The sequence below is a fragment of the Chiloscyllium plagiosum genome, unplaced genomic scaffold, assembly GCF_037043375.1.
Source record: "Chiloscyllium plagiosum isolate Xiang-an unplaced genomic scaffold, Cpla_swu_hap1 HiC_scaffold_1, whole genome shotgun sequence".
Taxonomy (NCBI): domain Eukaryota; kingdom Metazoa; phylum Chordata; class Chondrichthyes; order Orectolobiformes; family Hemiscylliidae; genus Chiloscyllium; species Chiloscyllium plagiosum.
This window is the reverse complement of record NW_028270139.1, coordinates 120,997,801-121,016,824: the sequence shown is the minus strand read 5'-3', so window position 1 is coordinate 121,016,824 and position 19,024 is coordinate 120,997,801. Positions and strand designations below refer to the sequence as shown.

The following is a 19,024-nucleotide window of genomic DNA, read 5'->3' as shown; positions in this document are numbered from 1 at the left end:
GTTCATTCCACATATGAAGCACCTTCTGTGTGAAAAGGTTGTCACACAGGTCCCTTCTTAATCTCTCTCCTCTCACCTTAAAAAATATACCTCCTAGTTTTGAACACCCCCACCTTGGGTAAAGACCTTCGCTATTCATCCTATCAATGCCGCTCATGAGTTTATAAACCTCTATAAGGTCACCCCTCAACTTCTTGTGCTCCACTGAAAAAGTCCCAGCCTATCTAGCCCCTCCTAATAACGCAAACCCTCTAGTCCCAGAAACATCCTGTTAAATCTTTCCTGAACCCTCTTCCTATAGCAGGGTGACCAGAACTGCACACAGTACTCCAAAAGTGGCCTCACCGACATCCTGCAAATATGGCAACTCAACCCCTATACTCAGTGGTCTGAGCAATGAAAGCAAGCATACCAAAATGTCTCCTTAGCCACCATGTTTACCTGTGACACAAGTTTCAAAGAACCCTAGGTCTCTCTGTTCGACAGCACTCCCCAGGGCCCTACCATTAACTGTGTCAGTCCTGTCCTTCTTTGCTTTGCTAAAATGCAATATCTCGTAACTATCCAAATTAAACTCCAAATATTTTCAATATTGTCAATATTATAAAAGCAACGAGACACATCGTGTGCAGAAAATGGATTGAAGCACTTACATGAGTAAATTGCTGAAAAAATAGCATTAATACACAAGCCCCAACTTCCTATTTCAACACCTCGCTCGTAAGTAAGGTATGAGGTAGAGTTGTGTTCTGCATATGGATTTCCTTTATACATTACCTGAGAGATTAAAATAAATAAAGTCAAATTATTATAGAAGAAATATGAATATAATATACTATTACATAAGAAAAACTGTCCTCTTCTTGAGCAAAGTAGAAAAAGAAGTTGAAGGAACTACTTTACTAAACTCATAAAAATCATGATTGTTGCATCCACCTAGGATTAATGAAGACAAGAACATAAAGAATAGGAATTGGTATAGACCCTTTGGCCCACTCTGCTAGTCTGGATCTTCTACATCAACTCAAAAAGCTACTAATCTCTGTCTTGAGTACAAAATTTGTTTCTGAGAGAGAAACAGCCTGTGAATGAAGGAGCAGCATGAGTGGGAGAGACTAGGACCCAAGGGTACAGCATCAGAGTGACGGGCCAACCCTTTAGAATTGAGATGAGAAGGAATTTCTTCAGCCAGAGGGCAGTGAATCTGTGGAACCCATTGTCCCAGAAGCCTGCGGAGGCCAAGTCATTAAGCGTCTTTAAGAAAGAGACAGCGAGGTCTTGATTAGTAACGGGATCAAAGGTACATGGAGAAGGCAGGGGAATGGGGTTGTGAAAACATATCAGTCATAATTGAATGGGGAAGCAGGCTTGATGGGCCAAATGGCCTAATTCTGTTCCTATATCTTATGGGTACAACATAAACACTACTTTGGACTGTTTAGGGCCTCACACATCCATCTGAACTTTATGGCATATGCCTCTATTTATAAAACCAATTATCTTTTTAAACAGCTAAATCAACTTGCCAACTTTTACAGATTTGAATCTGTAACCCAAGTTTTTCTGACCATGAATCCCGAGTAAAATTTGATTGGTATTGACTCTCCTCAGTCTTCCACTAAAAAGATATCACTTCATTCTTCCTTGCATTAACACAATCTGCTGTGTGTCTGCCTATTTAGCCATTGATATCCTTTTGAAGTCAGCTATTACCATCCTTGCTGTTCACCATGTGTCTGAATTTCACGCCTCCTGAAAGTTTTGAAAAAATATAGTGTTCAGGACATACGATGCTACTTAAAGGTATTACTAATGCTGCATTGTCAGGTTTGACAGTCTCTTACAAAAAATCCAGAGTGTTCTGTGTGCACTGTCCCAATTGATTTTTCTTGCTGGGCCAGCTAAGTTAATTTGACTGGGTCAGTTTCCAAATAATCTTCACCTTCTACAGACAGCAGCATAACTGGACCAAGTAAAGTTATTGTTAGGACATGGTGTGCACATGCCCATTTTGCATTTGCACAAGACGGAAAAATCATGAGCAAAATTAGGTCCAAAACGAGAGGACTTGGTTTAAGGTGAGAGGGGACCTAAGGGGCAACTGTTTCGTGCAGAGGGTGGTGCATATATGGAATGAGCTGCCAGAGGAAGTGGTGGAGGGTGGTACAATTACAACATTTAAAAGGCATCTGGATGGGTACATGAATAGGAAGCATTAAGAGGGATATGGGCCAAATGTTGGCAAATGGGACTAAATTAATTTATGGTATCTGGTCAGCATGGATGAGTTGGACCAAAGAGTCTGTGTCCATGCTATACATTTCTCTCTATGACTCTAACGTGAAGACTGACAAAGAAGCTGGAATTAAATTGCACATCTGGGTAAAGTGATCATCTGTGTTCTCTAAAATAACTGCTTCTCATCTCAATTTATACTGCGATTTATTCTTTGTACATGCCCTTCCATTATAAGATCATGGCTGATTTGCATAGGCCTCAATGTTTACACTTGCTCCTCATAGTTATCAAATAGTTGGTATTTCAAAGCCCTCTCTACCTCCTCTTTAAATACTTCCAATGATCCAACCTCCATAACAGATCACAGCACATCAGTTTGAAACATATATTATTAGTCTTTTGTCCCTTTAAATTATATAAATTTGATCAAGATTAGGGAATGTTTCCTCTAATTGTTCTTGGCAGTAAGATATTGAAACGTTTTTGTACTCTAGGTCACCACTTGGCTACACCTAGGTAACCTTCACCAATCTTGTCAACTTGGCTGAGTGGGAAATGCTCTCTTAAGCCTCATTAAGATCCTTAGCACATAATTTAGGCAGCTTGAATACAAGGAACTCAGAGAGCACTCTATTCTTACAACTGCAATAATTCAGAAGAAGTAATCATATGATATTGGAAGTATTTAATTTCAGTTTTTTTTAACTGTACACTGTTCTGCTTGCGATCTGTAGGTTTAAATCTTTGACTTCACTGATTTTTTTAACCTGATAAATACTTAAGCAGCTGTCACAGATTGGATTTATAGAACTAAATTTAATTGAGTGCATTTTTGCCCAGTGAAAGTTAGAAAATTGTTTTTGAAATGTTATCATCAAACATAGTTAATTTCCCGGGAATAATTTAGTCTGTGCACCAAATGTTGGAACTCTAGGGAGGTATTATGCTTTGCTTTCTATTCCAATCTCAGTGATCTGTTGTCTGCAGGGTATCTATTCAGATTAGGTGCAGGTTAGATACTGCTAACTCTGACTTGACTTCGATCTGCTGGCAGTTGAATGTCATGTACATTTTGTGATTTTGTAAACTATCTTGGATTTGACAATCTTCTTTGCATTTACATTACTGCATTACTGCATTGCTGGTGTCTCTCATTGCATTGCACTGTAGAAGATTTCTATACAATTGCTCATTGATTTATTTAAAATCTTGTGAATTTTTCTTGATGTCAGACAACAAAATTCTCTTAAATTCAGTCAGTATTAATTAAAAGATGTAATTATTTAGTGTTTGAAGTTCATCTGAGCAGTTAGGCATAGCAACTGTAAAACTTTAATGTTTTTGCCATTGGTTGAATTGTCTCTAGTCTTCCCTCTATCTTATAAACTCAGTTTGGGCACTGACCTCTACACCGTTGCTCCCCAGACGCCTCCACCACCCCCCCACCCCCTCCCCTGCCATTTATCTCTCTACCATGTAGGCTTCCTGCCTCTATTCCTGATGAAGGGCTTTTGCCTGAGACATCGATTTTCCTGCTCCTCGGATGCTGCCCGACCTGCTGTGCTTTTCCAGCACCACTCTAATCTAAACTCTGGTTTACATCTGCATCTGCATCTGCAGTCCTCACTTTTTGCTTAGTTTATATGATCACATCTGTCTACTCAACTTGAGCTCATCCAAAGATCAGCAGTGAGTTACTCAGTCAATATTCCACCTTCAATCCACCCCTGATCATAGATTCAAAGTGATAATCAGCCTTCTTGTTTGGTGCCTGATCTTATTGAATGGCAGTGCATTGCCTGCCCCTCTTCCATGTCCGGATGTCCTTGGAGAAGGAGAGTGTAGTGTCTACCAACACCCTCAAGGTTTTCAGGGAGAGGTAGGCACAATTGGGTGTTATTTCCTCCTCCGATTCAATCCCCCTTTCACTTTTTGATCATGTAGCATTGCCCTTTGAGGAGACAGGCACTGCTTGTCACTGGCCAAAGGTGTTTCCTTTCTTCCTAGTGATGGAACATGAATAAAGATTTGTGCACTTGGTGTTTTTCACTGTGTCTCACATCTGCACACACAACATGTATGCTGGGGTAAAAAATAAGCACAGCAGCTGTTAGGAGGTAGTGTGGTGGAACAAGGGGAAAAAATTGAATGTCAGCGTTAGCTTGAAGGGCTGAATGGCTTACCCCCGTTCTTGTTTACTATGGTATGATTATAGTCTAAGAAGGTGACTCACCATCCCCTTGTCAAGGGGAATTAGTGATGAGCAATTAATGTACACCTTACTATCCATGCTTACATCTCATGAAGGAATAAGAGGGAATAAAAACAGAAACTGTTTGTGAGCCTGCACTTTGCATAAATAATGCTGCTCTTAATTCAACAGAAGTAGAATATTTTGGACATTCTGAGGATGTGATAAGGCACCAAATAAATGTATTTACACAGAAAAAGTGGCCAGAAAAACCTATGTCATATGGGTATCCATGAGAATGGAATGCACAAATTAGTCTTCGTTTGATTTCTTGTTAAGAAATGCAATACATAATAGGTGTCAAAAAATTTGGAAGTAAATTCAAAATAAATATTATTTGTTCTTACCTGCCCTGCAAAGTCAGTGAAGAATAGCATAGTTGAGAGAAATGCTGTCCATCCTATAAGGTGACTTACACACAAGGAACGGTAATGAGAAGGCATACTGAGCAGAGCTTTAATTAGTGACTTTAGGGTTACATGTTTTGATCCCTGAAATCAAATATAAAAATATATTACTGTAGCTAAATTCACTTTAACCACTAACCAAATGCTGTAGATGTTCACTTTCACGGATACTTAGAAAATCTAACCACACAATTAAGAAGAGGTTCAATTGATGTTCTATTATGTGGAGCTAGAAGATATATTTGTTATAAAACACTAATGAATCATTCCTTATCTTCATACATACTCACCTGTTCTGTGGTGTACATAAGCATTTTCTGAGTTTATAGTCTCAATGAGATTGTGTCAGAACATGATTACAAAATGCCAAATGAAAATTTGCAATAAGAAATCCGTATGCTATTTCAAAGGAATTATTTGCATTATTGTTAACTACCAAATACATAAAAATGTAAGAGCATATTTTATATTGAAATGACAGTTCTGCCTTGTCTGCACATAGGTAAGTTGTTTCCACCATGGCAAGCAAGGTATGATGAAAATAAATCGTTTAACAGACAATCATCGTTTGATAAACTAGGTTAAAAAAAACTTCCTCCTCATAGCAATGTCTAATTTAAAATAAAACTTATTAAAGAAAATTACCTTTTCTTCTGATGGTTTTATGCAAGTGATTTGCGAATTATCTTCCAATTTTCCTATCACTGACAAAGATCGTGAATTATAAGAATTTTGATTATATTGACCACTTGCAGGACTCTCGATGGTTCCATAGGTAGGAGTATTATGTTCTAATAAATGTAACTGCTGACAACCCACATCTTGACCAAATGGAATTTCTGGAATACTGAACATGTGTATTATTAGAAGTACAATGAAAATAATTGCAGCAAAAATGTAAATGACTTGATATTCAGATCCTAATATCTGACCCAGGGAAGTATTTCTCCATTCAATGGCACCAATTAGATAGCCTGCAGCACCTCCAAGGCCTATAGAAAGAGAAAGCATAATGATTAATATTTGAGCAATTTAACTGAAAGCAACTTACTGCTCTTTGACCTATTGTGTCACCACCAACATCCCTTTCAAATAGTTTAGAAAACAATTATTTCGTTCCTGCACTTTTTGAAATAATAGATGCTGGTAATACATAAGCAACTGTCTTAGGGAAATTTCTAAATCTGACAGCCTAAGGAACCTAAATTAACAATTCTGAAGGAAGATCACTGGACCAAAAATATTAACTTTGCTGTGTCTCCACCAATGCTACCAGAACTGCAGAGTTTTTGCAGCAATTTCTGTTTTTATTTCTGAATTAATAGGTATCTAGGATATCAAGGATATGTGGAATATAAGCTCAACATTTTAACTCATCTGCCACCAAGTGCTGTTTGTACTCTACAACTCTTCAAAGTCCCAAATCCATCGCAATCTCTTTAGCTTCAGCTTGGATATTATATTGGTCTTAAAGGCCCTCCGGAAGTATACTTTCACTAGGTGTTGTATTGTTGGCACCATATTCTTTCTCCATCTGGTAGTATCCATTCTATTGCCTGTCTGGAGGGTTGGAAATCTGGACGGTGAGATGTAAATCTTTACGGTCTCAGCCTTTCCTCTGTCTTGATGTCCTGTACGTTTTGCTGTAGCACACTTCATTGGTGAAGCTGTCTCTTTAGGTGATGTTAGGAATTTTATATCAGCAATGTTGTGAAAGACACCCAATTTAAGTGTTACCTTTCTACTTCTCTTCCATATCTCTTACAGTCATAGAATCATAAAATCATACAACACAGAAACAGACCGTTTTGCCCAGCTATGTTCATTCTGATCAGGTTTCCTAAACTGAACTAGGCCCACTTGCCTGCATTTGGCCCATATCCCTCTAAATATTTCCTATTCATATAGTTGTCCAAATGTCTTTAAAATGTTGCAATTGTACTCACCTCTACCACTTCCTTTGGCAGTTTGTTCCATATACGCATGAACCTCTGCTTGAAAAAGTTACCTCTTAGGTCCCTTTTATATCATTCCCCTCTCACCTTGTGCCCTATGCCCGCTAGTTTTCAACTCCCCTGCCTTGGGAAAAAGACCTTGGCAATTCACCTTATCTATGCCCCTTGCGATTTTATAAACCTTTATAACTTACCCCTCAACCTCCTCTCAGTGACATAGATTGCAATTGGTACTACAATAAACATGTCAGGTCACAGCTTTATGGTTATGTTGGTATGGTTGGATGCTCACATTGCATGGAGTTACTGGAAAACTGATACTATTTCACCAGTTCTTGTGTGGAGGTCAATCTCCACATGATCCTCCCTGGAATTTGTGCTTTCCATGAAGAAGTTTCAAAATCTTCAAGGTTCTGTTGCCCAATACTGATGGGTGAACCTTGATGATGCTTAGTCATTATTGTCTTGGTGTTCTTGCAGATGATGAATGGACCAACTTTAGTGCCATTACACTCAAGACTATTGGTCCTATCTTGAAGGACGTACAATTATCTTGGTCAGCAAGATGATGTAGTCTGTGAAGTCCAAATCTCTTACTCCATATTTTTGCCTACACTCTTTCACCTCTTTGTAGTATGGAGAATGTAGTAGGTTGTTTAAAAAGAAAATTAGGAGGATGAAGAGAGGTCATCCAGGGGTGTTGATGCCAAAGTCTACACCCGCAATCTTCATGATAAAAGTACTGATCAAGAGGAAAAGGAATGAGGACGGCATCCAGACTTGCCACACTCCTGTGTTGAAGGAACCCTTGGTGCTGGCTATTGATGCATCAGCTGCAATCAGATTATTGACTGTGAAGATGTTAATATACCATTAGTGTACATGTTGAGTTGTATAAGACATTGGTGAGGCCTCTTCTGGAGTACTGTGTCCAGTTCTGGTCACCCAGTTGTAGGAAGGATATTATCAAGTAGGAGAGGGTTCAGAAGAGATTTGTCAATATGTTGCCAGGTATGGAAGGTTTGAGTTATAAAGAAAGGCTGGATAGACTAGGACTTATCTCATTGGAGCATGGGAGGTTCTCAGGGGACTTTATAGTAAAGTTGATAAAATAATGAGGGATATAGATAGAGTTAATAGTAGTTGTCTTTTCCCCAAGATGGAGAATCTCAAGACTAGAGAGCATATTTTTAAAGTGAGGGGAGAGAAATTTAAAAAAGACATGAGGGGCAATTTCTTTACACAGAGGGTGGTTTGTGTATGGAATAAGCTTGCAGAGGAAGTGGTCGATGTGGGTACAATTACAATGTTGAAAAGATATTTGAATAAGCACATGAATAGGAAAGGTTGCAGGGACATTGGCCAGGAGCAGGCAGGTGGGACTACTTTAGTTTGGGATTATGGTCAATATAGATTGGTGGATTAAAGGGTCTGTTTCCATGCTGCATGACTTACGACTCTATGTTCTGGCCATTGCATTATCGGAAGAATGTGAAAGCTTTTGGAAGTATTCAGAGGAGATTTATTGGGATGGTGCCTGGTATGGAGGGAAGGTCTTACGAGGAGATGCTGAGGGACTTGAAGCTGTTTTCGTTAGAGAGAAGAAGGTTGAGAGGTGACTTAATTGAGACACATAAGATAATCGCAGGGTTATATAGGGTGGACAATGAGAGCCTTTTTTCTCGGATGGTGATGGCTAGCACGAGAGCATATAGCTTTAAATTGAGGGGTGATAGATATAGGACAGATGTCAGAGGTAATTTCTTTACTCAAAGAATAGCAGGGATGTGGAATGGCCTGCATGCTACAATCGTAGACTCGCCAACTTTAAGAGCATTTAAATGGACACTGGATAGACAAATGGATAAAAATGGCATAGTGTAGGTTTGATGGGCTTCAGATTGGTTTCACAGGTCGGCGCAACATCAAGGGCTGAAAGGCCTGCACTGCGCTCTAATGTCCTATATTCTATAATGTCAAAGACCTGCTCCTCATCCATTAACAATATCCAGCCATTCCTGCCCCTGACTGGCACAGTGCTGTTGCTGGGTACATATAACATACAAGTTAGGAGCAAAAGGACCAGGCTCTTCGGGCCTCCAAACCTGCACCGATATATTTTACCGTTTTGTGCTAAAACCGTCTTCACTTCCAGGATCCATATTCCTCTGTTCCCTTCCTATTCATGTATTCATCCAGGTGTTTCTTGAACACTGCTATAGTGTCTACTTCCACCACCTCCTCTGGCAGTGCATTCCAGGCACTCACCAGAATTTGTTTGAAAAACTTGCCTCAAACATCTCTTTTAAACATTCATTCCTCCCCGCAATCACACGTTGAATCTGTGTCCCCTTGTAATTGACCCCTCCACCCTAGGAAAAAAATCCACTTTCCACTCTATCCATGCCACTTACAATCTTATAAACTTCTATCATGAGCTTCAGTGAAACCAAACCCAGTTTATTCAACCTTCCTCCAGAGCTAAAATCCTCTATACCAGGCAACATCCTGGTAAAACTTTTCTGTACCCTCTCCAAAGCATCCACATCCTCCTGGCAGTGTGGTGACCAGAATTGTATGTAATATTCTAAGTGTGATGCAACAAATGTTCTATAAAGCTGCAGCCTAACTTGCCTATCCTTATACTTAGAGCCCCTTCCAATGAAGGCAAGCATGCCATAGGCCTTTGTTACTACCTTATTGACCTGTGCTGCCACCTTCAGTGATCTGTGGACCTGCATAACCAGATCCCTCTGCATGTCAATACTTCTTTGGGTTCTGCCATTCACTGTATAATTTCCGTCTGTTCTTGCCCTTCCAAAATACATTACTTCAAATTTGTCCAAGTTAAACTCCACCTGCCATTTTTCTGCCCTTGCCTTCAACTGATCTGTATCCTGCTGTATCCTCTGACAATCCTCCTCACTATTTGCAACTCTACCAGTCTTTCTATCGTCCACAAACCTACTAATTAGACAAGCCGCATTTTCCTCCAAATCATGTATATAGACCACAAACAGAAGAGACTTAGCACTGATTCCTGTGGGACACCACTAGTCACAACCCTCCCTTCCAAAATGCATCTTTCCGTCACCACCCTCTATCTCTTGTAATAAAGCCAGTTCTGTATCTATTTTGAGCTGAAAAATGCATTGCTGGAAAAGCGCAGCAGGTTAGGCAGCATCCAAGGAGCAGGAGAATCGACGTTTCGGGCATAAGTCCTGCTTCAGGAAGGGCTTATGCCCGAAACGTCAATTCTCCTGCTCCTTGGATGCTGCCTGACCTGCTGCGCTTTTCCAGCAACACATTTTTCAGCTCTAGTCTCCAGCATCTGCAGTCCTCACTTTCTCCTTTTTTCCCTCTGTATCCATTTTGCCAGCTCAGACCGATACCATGTGACTTCAATTTTTGTACCAGTCTGCCATGAGGGACCTTGTTAAAGGCATTACTGAAGTTCACGTAGACAACGTCAACCACTTTTCCCTTATCAATTATCTTCATCACCTCCTCAAAAAACTCGATCAAGTTAGTGAGGCACATAAATCCATACTGTCTATCGCTAATAAGTCTATTTTCTTTGAAATGTGTATAGATCTTGCCCCAAGAATCTTTTCCAATAATTTTCCTATGATTCCTGAAGAAGGGCCTGTGCCCGAAACGTCGAATCTCCTGTTCCCTGGATGCTGCCTGACCTGCTGTGCTGTTCCAGCAATAAAGTTTCAACTTTGATCTCCAGCATCTGCAGACCTCACTTTCTCCATAAAAAGGAAGAGAGAAGCCAAAGTCAACATAGGCTCCTTGGAGAATAAGTGAATGGGCAAAAACCTGGCAGATGGAATGTAACGTGGGAAAAATGTGAGGTTATGCATTTTAGAACACAGAACAATTCAGTGCAGAACAGGCCCTTCGGTCCTTAATGTTGCGCTGACCTGTGAACTAATCTAAGCCCATAACCCTACATTATTCCATCATCATCCATGTGCTTATCCAAGGACTGTTTAAATGCCCCTAATATGGCTGAGTTAACTACATTGGCAGGCAGGGCATTCCATGCCCGTACCACTCTCTAAGTGAAAAACCTGCCTCTAACATTTGTCTTAAATCTATCATCCCTCAATTTGCAGCTATGTCCCTTCGTACAAGCAGATGTCATCATCCTAGGAAAAAGACTCTCACTGCCCACCTTATCTAATCCTCTGATCACCTTGTATGTCTCCATCAAATCCCCTCTTAGCCTTCTTCTTTTCAATGAGAACAGACACAGGTCTCTCAGCCTTTCCTCATATGAGCTTCCCTCCAAACCAGGCAACATCCTGGTAAATTTCCTCTACACCTTTTCCAATGCCTCCACACTAGAAATGTACACAATATTCCAAGTGCGGCCGCATTAGTGTTTTGTATAGTTGCAGCGTGACATCATGGCTCCAGAACTTAATCCCTCCCCCAATAAAACCTAACATACTGTATGCCTTCTTAACAGCACTGTCAACCTGGGTGACAACTTTCAGGGATCTATGTACGTGAACACCAAGATCCCTCTGCACATCCACACCACCAAGAATCTTTCCATTGACCCAGTATTCTGCCTTCCTGTTATTCTTCCCAAGGTGAATCACCTCACATTTATCTGCATTGAACTCCATTTGCCACCTTTCAGCCCAGTTCTGTAGTTTATCGAAGTCTCCCTGCAACATGAAACATTCTTCTCCATTGTCCACCACTCCACCGACTTTAGTACTATCTGCAAACTTACTAACCCATCCACTTATGCCTGTGTCCAAGTGTTTATAAAAATGACAAGCCAACAATGGTCCCAAAACAGATCCTTGTGGCACACCACTAGTAACCGGACTCCAGGCTGAATATTTTCCATCAACCACCACTCGTTTTGGCAAGAAGAACAGAGGAGCTGAATATTATTTAAATAGAGGAGGACTGCAGAAAGTTACAAAACAAAGGGATTTGGGAGTCCTTGTCCATAAATCACAAAAAAGTTAGCGGTCAAGTTCAGCCACATGGCATGTTGGCTTTTATTTCAAGGGGAATGGAATATAAAAGTATGGAGATTTTGTAAAAACTATACAAGGCACTAGACAGACCACAGTCAGAATACTGTGGACAGTTTTGGGCTCATATCTAAGGAAGGATATACTAGTATTGGAAACAGTCCAAACAGATTTGCAAGGCTGGTACTCATTTGAGTATAGAATAATGAGGTGTGACATTATTGAAATATACGCAATTCTTAGGGAGTAAAGTAAAACAAAGAACCATGGATGCTGAAGATCTGGAACAAAAACAGAAATTGTTGGTAAAACTCAACATATCTGGCATCATCTTTCGGAAGTAATCAGAGTCAACTTTTCAAGTCTGATGAAGACGTTCTGATCACAAAGTCATTTCTCCTTTGTGAGATAGTCTAGAACCAAAAGGTATAACCTGAGAAAAATGGTCACCCATTTAGGACACAGATGAGGAGGAATTTACACTCTTACTGGGTTGTGAATCTGTGGAATTCTTCACCGCAAGGGCTGTTGAGACTGGGAATTAAGCATATTCAAGGCTGAGAAAGACAGATGTTTAATCAGTAAGGGAACAAAGAGCTATGGGAAAAAGCAGGAAAGTGGAGTTGAGGATTATCAAATTATCCATGATCTCACTGAATGGTGCAGCAGACTTGATGGGCTGAATGGTCTACTTCTGTTCCTATGTCTTTAGTGCTATGGAGGCTTCGCTTTATGTATAGTTTCTGGGGACAAGTGTGAACAAGGAACTTCATGATGTTATTAATATATAAAAAAAACTTGTGTAATAAGGGGATTTCTAGGGTTCACAACCATTATTATTACAGTGCAGAAGGAGATCATTCATCCCATCATATTTGTACTGGCTCTGAGCATTTTCTCTGCTCTTTTCTCTGCAAACCAGCGTGGTGTTTCTATTTAAATAATCAAACAAGATGGTGGCAGAGTAGCAGCATAGCTTGTGGACTCCTGCTCAGTGCTCGTCTGCTCCATCCACCCCAGGTTTTCTCCTTCCTTCACTATCCTTTTTTAGATTGTAAGTTTGCTCGCTTAGCTGGTAGGTTTGTTCTCAGAAGTTTTCTGACCATGCTGGGTAACATCATCAGCGAGCCTCTGGTGAAGCACTGGTGTTCTGTCCTACTTTCTGTTTATGTGTCTTGGTCAGCTGTGGTGGGTGATATCATTTCCGGTTCTTTTTCTCAAAGGTTGGTAAATGGGGTACAAATCGATGTGTTTATTGATGGAGTTCCGGGTTGAATGCCAGGCCTCGAGGAATTCCTGTGCATGTTTTTGTTTAGCTTGGTGGCCGGAGGAGAGAGCAGCCCGGAGTGGCCAGGGGAGAGAGTGGGAACATGCAGCTCGGAGTGGCCAGGGGAGAGAGTGGGAACATGCAGCTCGGAGTGGCCAGGGGAGAGAGTGGGAACATGCAGCTCGGAGTGGCCAGGGGAGAGAGTGGGAACATGCAGCCCGGAGTGGCCAGGGGAGAGAGCGGGAACATGCAGCTCGGAGTGGCCAGGGGAGAGAGCGGGAACATGCAGCCCAGAGTGGCCAGGGGAGAGAGTGGGAACATGCAGCCCAGAGTGGCCAGGGGAGAGAGCGGGAATATGCAGCCCAGAGTGGCCAGGGGAGAGAGCGGGAATATGCAGCCCAGAGCGGGGAGAGCGGGAACATGCAGCTCGGTGTGGCCGGGGGGAGACAGCGGGAATATGCAGCCCAGAGTGGCCAGGGGAGAGAGCGGGAATATGCAGCCCAGAGCGGGGAGAGCAGGAACATGCAGCCCGGAGCAGCCGGGGGAGAGAGCAAGAATCTGCAGCCCAGAGTGGCTAGCGGTAGGAGCAAGAGGCAGTGAGGCAGAGAGAGCAGGCAGTTGGAGGTGGCTGCGGGTGCGACATCAAGCCCAAAGAAGAGTAGAACAGGCCCTTGTGAGGAGTGTGAGCTCTGCATGGCCAGCCCCTTATGCAGTGTTTCACTTTTAACTGCATTTCTTTGGGGATTTTTGTAAGAAAGGCTGTGAGTTAACTTTTTAACTTTGTTTTCTTATTCTTCTGCTTTGTACCAAGATTCTGTATCTAGGCACCCTTGTACTTGAGATGGTACCATAAGTGCGACTTGTAAATTTATCACTGCATTCATGTGAGTACATGTGACAACAAACCCAATTGTAATTCTAATTCAATTCAATTCTGTCTTGAGTGCCTCAACTGAAATTGCCTCCAGCATCCTCTGCATTCCAGAACTGAACCAATTATCATGTGAAAATGTTTATTCATCTCATCTTTGTTTATGTTATAGAACACTTTGAATTTAAACCCTCTGGTTCTCAACTCTCACAGGAGTGGGAATGATTGTGATTCTCCCCCCCCCCCCCCCTCCCCCCGAGCCATCCCAATATCCCTGCAAGCAAATGCACTCCCTCCTGCTCAATATTTCCAGCCATACATTCATCTTTCTTGTCTTCCTATTTATGGCAGGTAACGAACATTTGAAATAAGAGAAAATCTAACCACTGCCCCTTGACATTCAGTGGTGTTACCATCATGGAATCCCCTACCTATCAACATTCTGGGGGTTACCACTGACTCAGTTGGACTCACCATATAAATTGAGTTGCTACAAGAGCAGATCAGAAGCTAGGAATACTGCAGCAAGTAATTTACCTCTTGCCTCCCACAGCCTGTCCACCATAACCAAGGCATACGTCAGGAGTGTGATGGAAGATTTCCCACTTGCCTGGATAAGAGCTGCTCCAACAACAGTCAAGAAGCTTGTCACCAGCCAGGCCAAAGCAATCCTCTTGATTGACTCTACATGCACAAGCATCCATTCCTTCTATTGCTGATGCTCAGTGGCAGCAGTGTATATGATCTACAAGATGCACTGCAGAAATTCACCTTCCAAACCCACAATGACATGGGATCAGCACCACCTGCAAGTTCCCTTCCAAGCCACTTACCATCCAGATTTGAAAATATATTGCTGTTCTTTCACGGTTACTGGGTCAAAATTTCCTCCCTCAGAGCATTATGGGTCTATTTACAGTTACAGGGACTGCAGCAGTTCAGAAAACCAGCTCACCATCATCTGGGCCATCCATGGTGCCACTAACCTGGCTCATGCTTTGTCCCTTTGAGAAACCATTGCCATTGCCAACATCCAGAATGGCAAAATGGTTAGTGAATGAATCCTCAGAAGATTCCTGAACTACCTTGCTATTTTCCTTGGGGCTACCTGCCAGTCACCCATTCCTTATCTGCGTGAATGTCTTTAACTTGTGTTGTATCCGCTTCGCTGAATGTGCTATCCACACAGTTCTCAGCCTTGTGGGTGCACCTCAGTGACTCCAGCTGCCATTTGAATTCTGACACCCATTTATTAAGCTTGTGTAGCTAGTGACCCTTCCTAAACATGGGTTCTCTGGGTCAAATGACGGGTCTGTGACTCCCCTGACACTACAAGATGGCCATTCTACTTGGCCAAGGTGCTCTGTCATATGTTTAAGCTAACTTTTAAGTTGGCTTACCTTTATTTACTTTAACCTTACTTTTGTGCTATTAACTATAAACTTGAGATTGTAGAAAGTAGACATTTTTTGCTTTTACTCAAAAACCAGCTCCTCCCCAGTGTCTAAGAATTTCTCTGTGCCAGATAAACCCTGTGAACCTGATGATCTACAAGCCACAGCACCGAGGGTATCACTGTCGGTATACCCGATACATTGATGGTGATCTTTCAAAATTCTATTGACTCTGGCATATTTCCCTCCATAGGAAAGTGGCAAACATAATTTAAGAAAGGAGGGCAAGCAAAAAGAAGGAAGTACAAACCAATTAGTCTAACAACAGTTGTGAAAATACTAAACTGTATAATAAAGGTGGCGTTACCAGGACATATGGTGGTTGAAGATGGCAGCTCACCACCACTTTCTCAAAGGCAGTTCAGGACGGGCAATAAATGTTGGCCCAGTCAGTGTTGCCAAAGAAGTATACGAAAACAACGGGAGGAAGAATGGGAGTCAGGTGGTCAACAACAGACAGGAATGCTGTTCCTTTTACCAATTCTAGTTTGATGCATCTTTTTAAAAATCGAATTTTGAAAGTATGAAAATATAAAAGAAACAATCAGGAAGGGAGAAGTTCAAGGTGGTGGAGGGGTAACAGAGGGAACGTCCATCATCCTTCCTTGTTGAGGCTGAGTGAGGGTGGGATGGTGAATGGTGGATTAAGAATGAAGTGAGCAATTACAGCAGAGAAGATAAAGGTGATGTGAGATTCCAATTTATTGTTCTATCGGGGAAAGATAGAGGCAACAACAAGGATAATGGATCAATCAGAATAAATACGAGCGAAATTCAAGCTTAGGCAAGGACTTAGAGGGAAACACAAGTGGCTGAGGAGGGAATGCAATGGGAATCAATGAGAATCACATTTTCCTGGGTTCTTAGCAGTTTTCCCTATCACAGTTTCCCATAGTAGGCACTATGACCTACCTAAAAATAAGGAAAAAATACTCAGGTCGGAGAAGAGAAAGAACTAACAAAGATGAAACAGACTTGACAGTGTGAGAAATGAAAACATAAGATATTACAGAAAGATTAACTATTCCCCAACTCTTCTGTAAACTTCAGACTGATGATAAATCTACGCTTGGTGTAAGACTAAATTCAGCCAATTGTTCGCCAAATTATTTCATAAAGAATAAATCGATGGAATCCTTTTACATGTGGAAGTTAACTGCTTATGTCTCTGGCTGGTGGCTCACGAGTTGAGTCCTGCTGACGCCAAATCGAGACTCGTGATAATCGCACAATGCCAGCTGCCAGGATTGAGAGGAATGCACTCACCAGTTAACAGTGCGTGGAAGTGTAAGGCTTTCTCCTTATCCTCATGGGAGCACACATCAAACAAATAAGCCTTGATAGGACTGTCGATGAAGTCAGCCGAAAAGTCAAAGACGATCACGCCGAAGACAGTAATCAGGACACCCCAAATATGCCTTTGTTTCCTGTTTTTGATGGTGGCTAAAACATTTTTTTTTCAATTAAAAATCATTCATCCCGAAAGATTTGAGTTTAAAGTTATTTGTGTAAATTCGCTATGTGCGTTTTCCCTCCGGCTGATCCCTTTGAAGAAAGTATAACTACACTACAATAGTTATAGTTAGTTACAAATTACTTTCGGAATGTAACTTAGCATGCAGGTGACTCAGGTGTAGCGATTTTGTGAGCTCAGACATCACCGTTCAGATGCTTACGCTATTGAGGTGTGTGAACTATGAGCATCTAATGCGGAAAATGAATGATTGAAAAGTTCTATAAGAATGTCTGAGACAAGGCTGCAGTTGTTTAATTCTCCAGCACCTTCCAGTGAACCAGGCGTCCCTGGGTGAGTGCAGTTAGACACTTGCCTGTTACCAACGCGTCTCCGTTGAGGAACAGAGTCATTCCGAGCACCATCAGGATCCCCAGCGCCAAGATGTAAGGTCTCCTCCTGCCCCATTTCGAGCGGCAGTAGTCGCTGGCGGAGCCGACGATGGGTTGGAGGATGAAGCCCAGGCAGGGGCTGAGGAGCCACACCAGACTGTAGAGGCTGCGAGGGAGCCCGACACTGAGCAGCACCGGCGTGGCGAACGCTCCCTCTGCAGCGTAGCAGAACTCCCTGCCGAACATCAGGCCGCTGTGCATGAGCAGCCTGAGCAGGGACCTCCTGGGAGGCTCGGGCGGTTCATTGGGGGGCACTTCTGCTGGGCTGCTGCTGCTGCTGCTACTCCTCACCTCCGCTTCAGGGAGCGGGCTGCCAGTGTCCGTGTGCACTGCTGCTGAACGGGTCATCGCTGACTACTTCACCCTCTGGCCGGAGGTTCACTCATCGGGGCTAGCAACAGAGATAGGAGCAACTCCCAAATGACGCAGGAAAACCCCAGGCAGGTTGGACTGAGGAGAACACAACCCCCTCAGCATCTGAGCAGTCACCAGTTTGTTAAAGTTGCGTAAACGTCTGCAAATCGACCGCACAGTGATCTGTGGAAGTTCCATAAACGCTCCTTATGTACACTCTGAAGCAACCTTTGTTATGATATTTATCGTTCGTTTTGAAATATAACGCAATGGATGTTGCAGTTCTGGTACCCATGGACAATGTAGTTGTATCTCTACATATTTGCCCCCCAACTTTCAATACAAAAGCGTAATATTTACACGCTCCTACAAACTGAAACGTTTTATCTTAAAGGGGACTGGAAGGAGCATCAATATTAATTTTCGCAGAAGAGGATACGGGCTTAAGGAGGGGTGTGTTAGTTGGACAATGCATTTGTGTCACTACAGCTTTCTCCTCAACCTTTGATTTGATTTGATGTGATTTATTATTGTCCACGATGCCTCTTACCAAGAGTGAAAATTGGTGTGTGCCTTACAAATCATGGAGATCTTGAATAAGTACCTCAGGGTAATAGAACAGAATATAGAATGTAGTGTTACAGCTACAGAGAAGGTCCAGAGAAAGAGCAACTCCAAATATATGAGAGGTTCACAAATCTGATAACAGTGGGGAAGAGGCTGTTCTTAAATCTGTATGCGTTTTCAAACTTTTGCATCTTCTTCTGGATGGAAAAGGGTGAAAGAGAGTATAACAGGAGAGGGAAGGGTCTTTGATTATGTTAGCTGCTTTCCCAAGGCAGTGGGTAATGTAGACAGAGTCGATGGAAGGAAGGCTGGTTTGCGTGATGGACAGGGCTGCGTTCACAACTCTATGTAATGTATTGTGGTGTTGGGCAGAGCAATTGCCATACCAAGCTCTGAAGCATCCAGGTAGGTTGTTTTCTGTGGTGCATCTGTAAAAATTGATAAGTGTCATCATGGACATACAAATTTCCTTAGCCTTGTGAGGAAGTAGAGGTATTGGTGTGTTTTCTTGACTGTAGTGTTGACGTTGACGGAGCAGGACAGATCTTTGTAATATTTACTCTAGGAACTTGAATCACAGCACCACTGATACAGACAGGGGTATGTCCTCCTCTCGCTTCCTGAAGTCGATGGTCAGCTCCTTTGTTTTGCTGACATTGAGGGAGAGATTGTTGTCTTTACACCATGCAACTAAGCTGTCTATCTTCTTCCTGTACTCTGTCTTATCGTGGTGTCATCGGCAAATTTGT

The 19,024-nt window shown here is 42.1% G+C and overlaps 1 protein-coding gene across 1 annotated transcript in view; it reads right to left on the bottom strand.

The window, feature by feature from the left end:
- slc45a2 (solute carrier family 45 member 2) overlaps window positions 1–18,811 on the bottom strand; it is a 49,395-nt gene extending 30,584 nt beyond the window's left edge. The window contains exons 1-5 of the mRNA XM_043680882.2: window positions 17,279–18,811; window positions 16,716–16,892; window positions 5,542–5,888; window positions 4,837–4,980; window positions 654–777 (exon numbers count right to left, since the gene is read on the bottom strand). Coding sequence (XP_043536817.2) covers window positions 654–777; window positions 4,837–4,980; window positions 5,542–5,888; window positions 16,716–16,892; window positions 17,279–17,702 — 1,216 coding nt within the window. The 5' untranslated portion in view covers window positions 17,703–18,811. The remainder of the gene's footprint in view (window positions 1–653; window positions 778–4,836; window positions 4,981–5,541; window positions 5,889–16,715; window positions 16,893–17,278) is intronic.
- Between the last annotated feature and the right edge of the window lie 213 nt (window positions 18,812–19,024).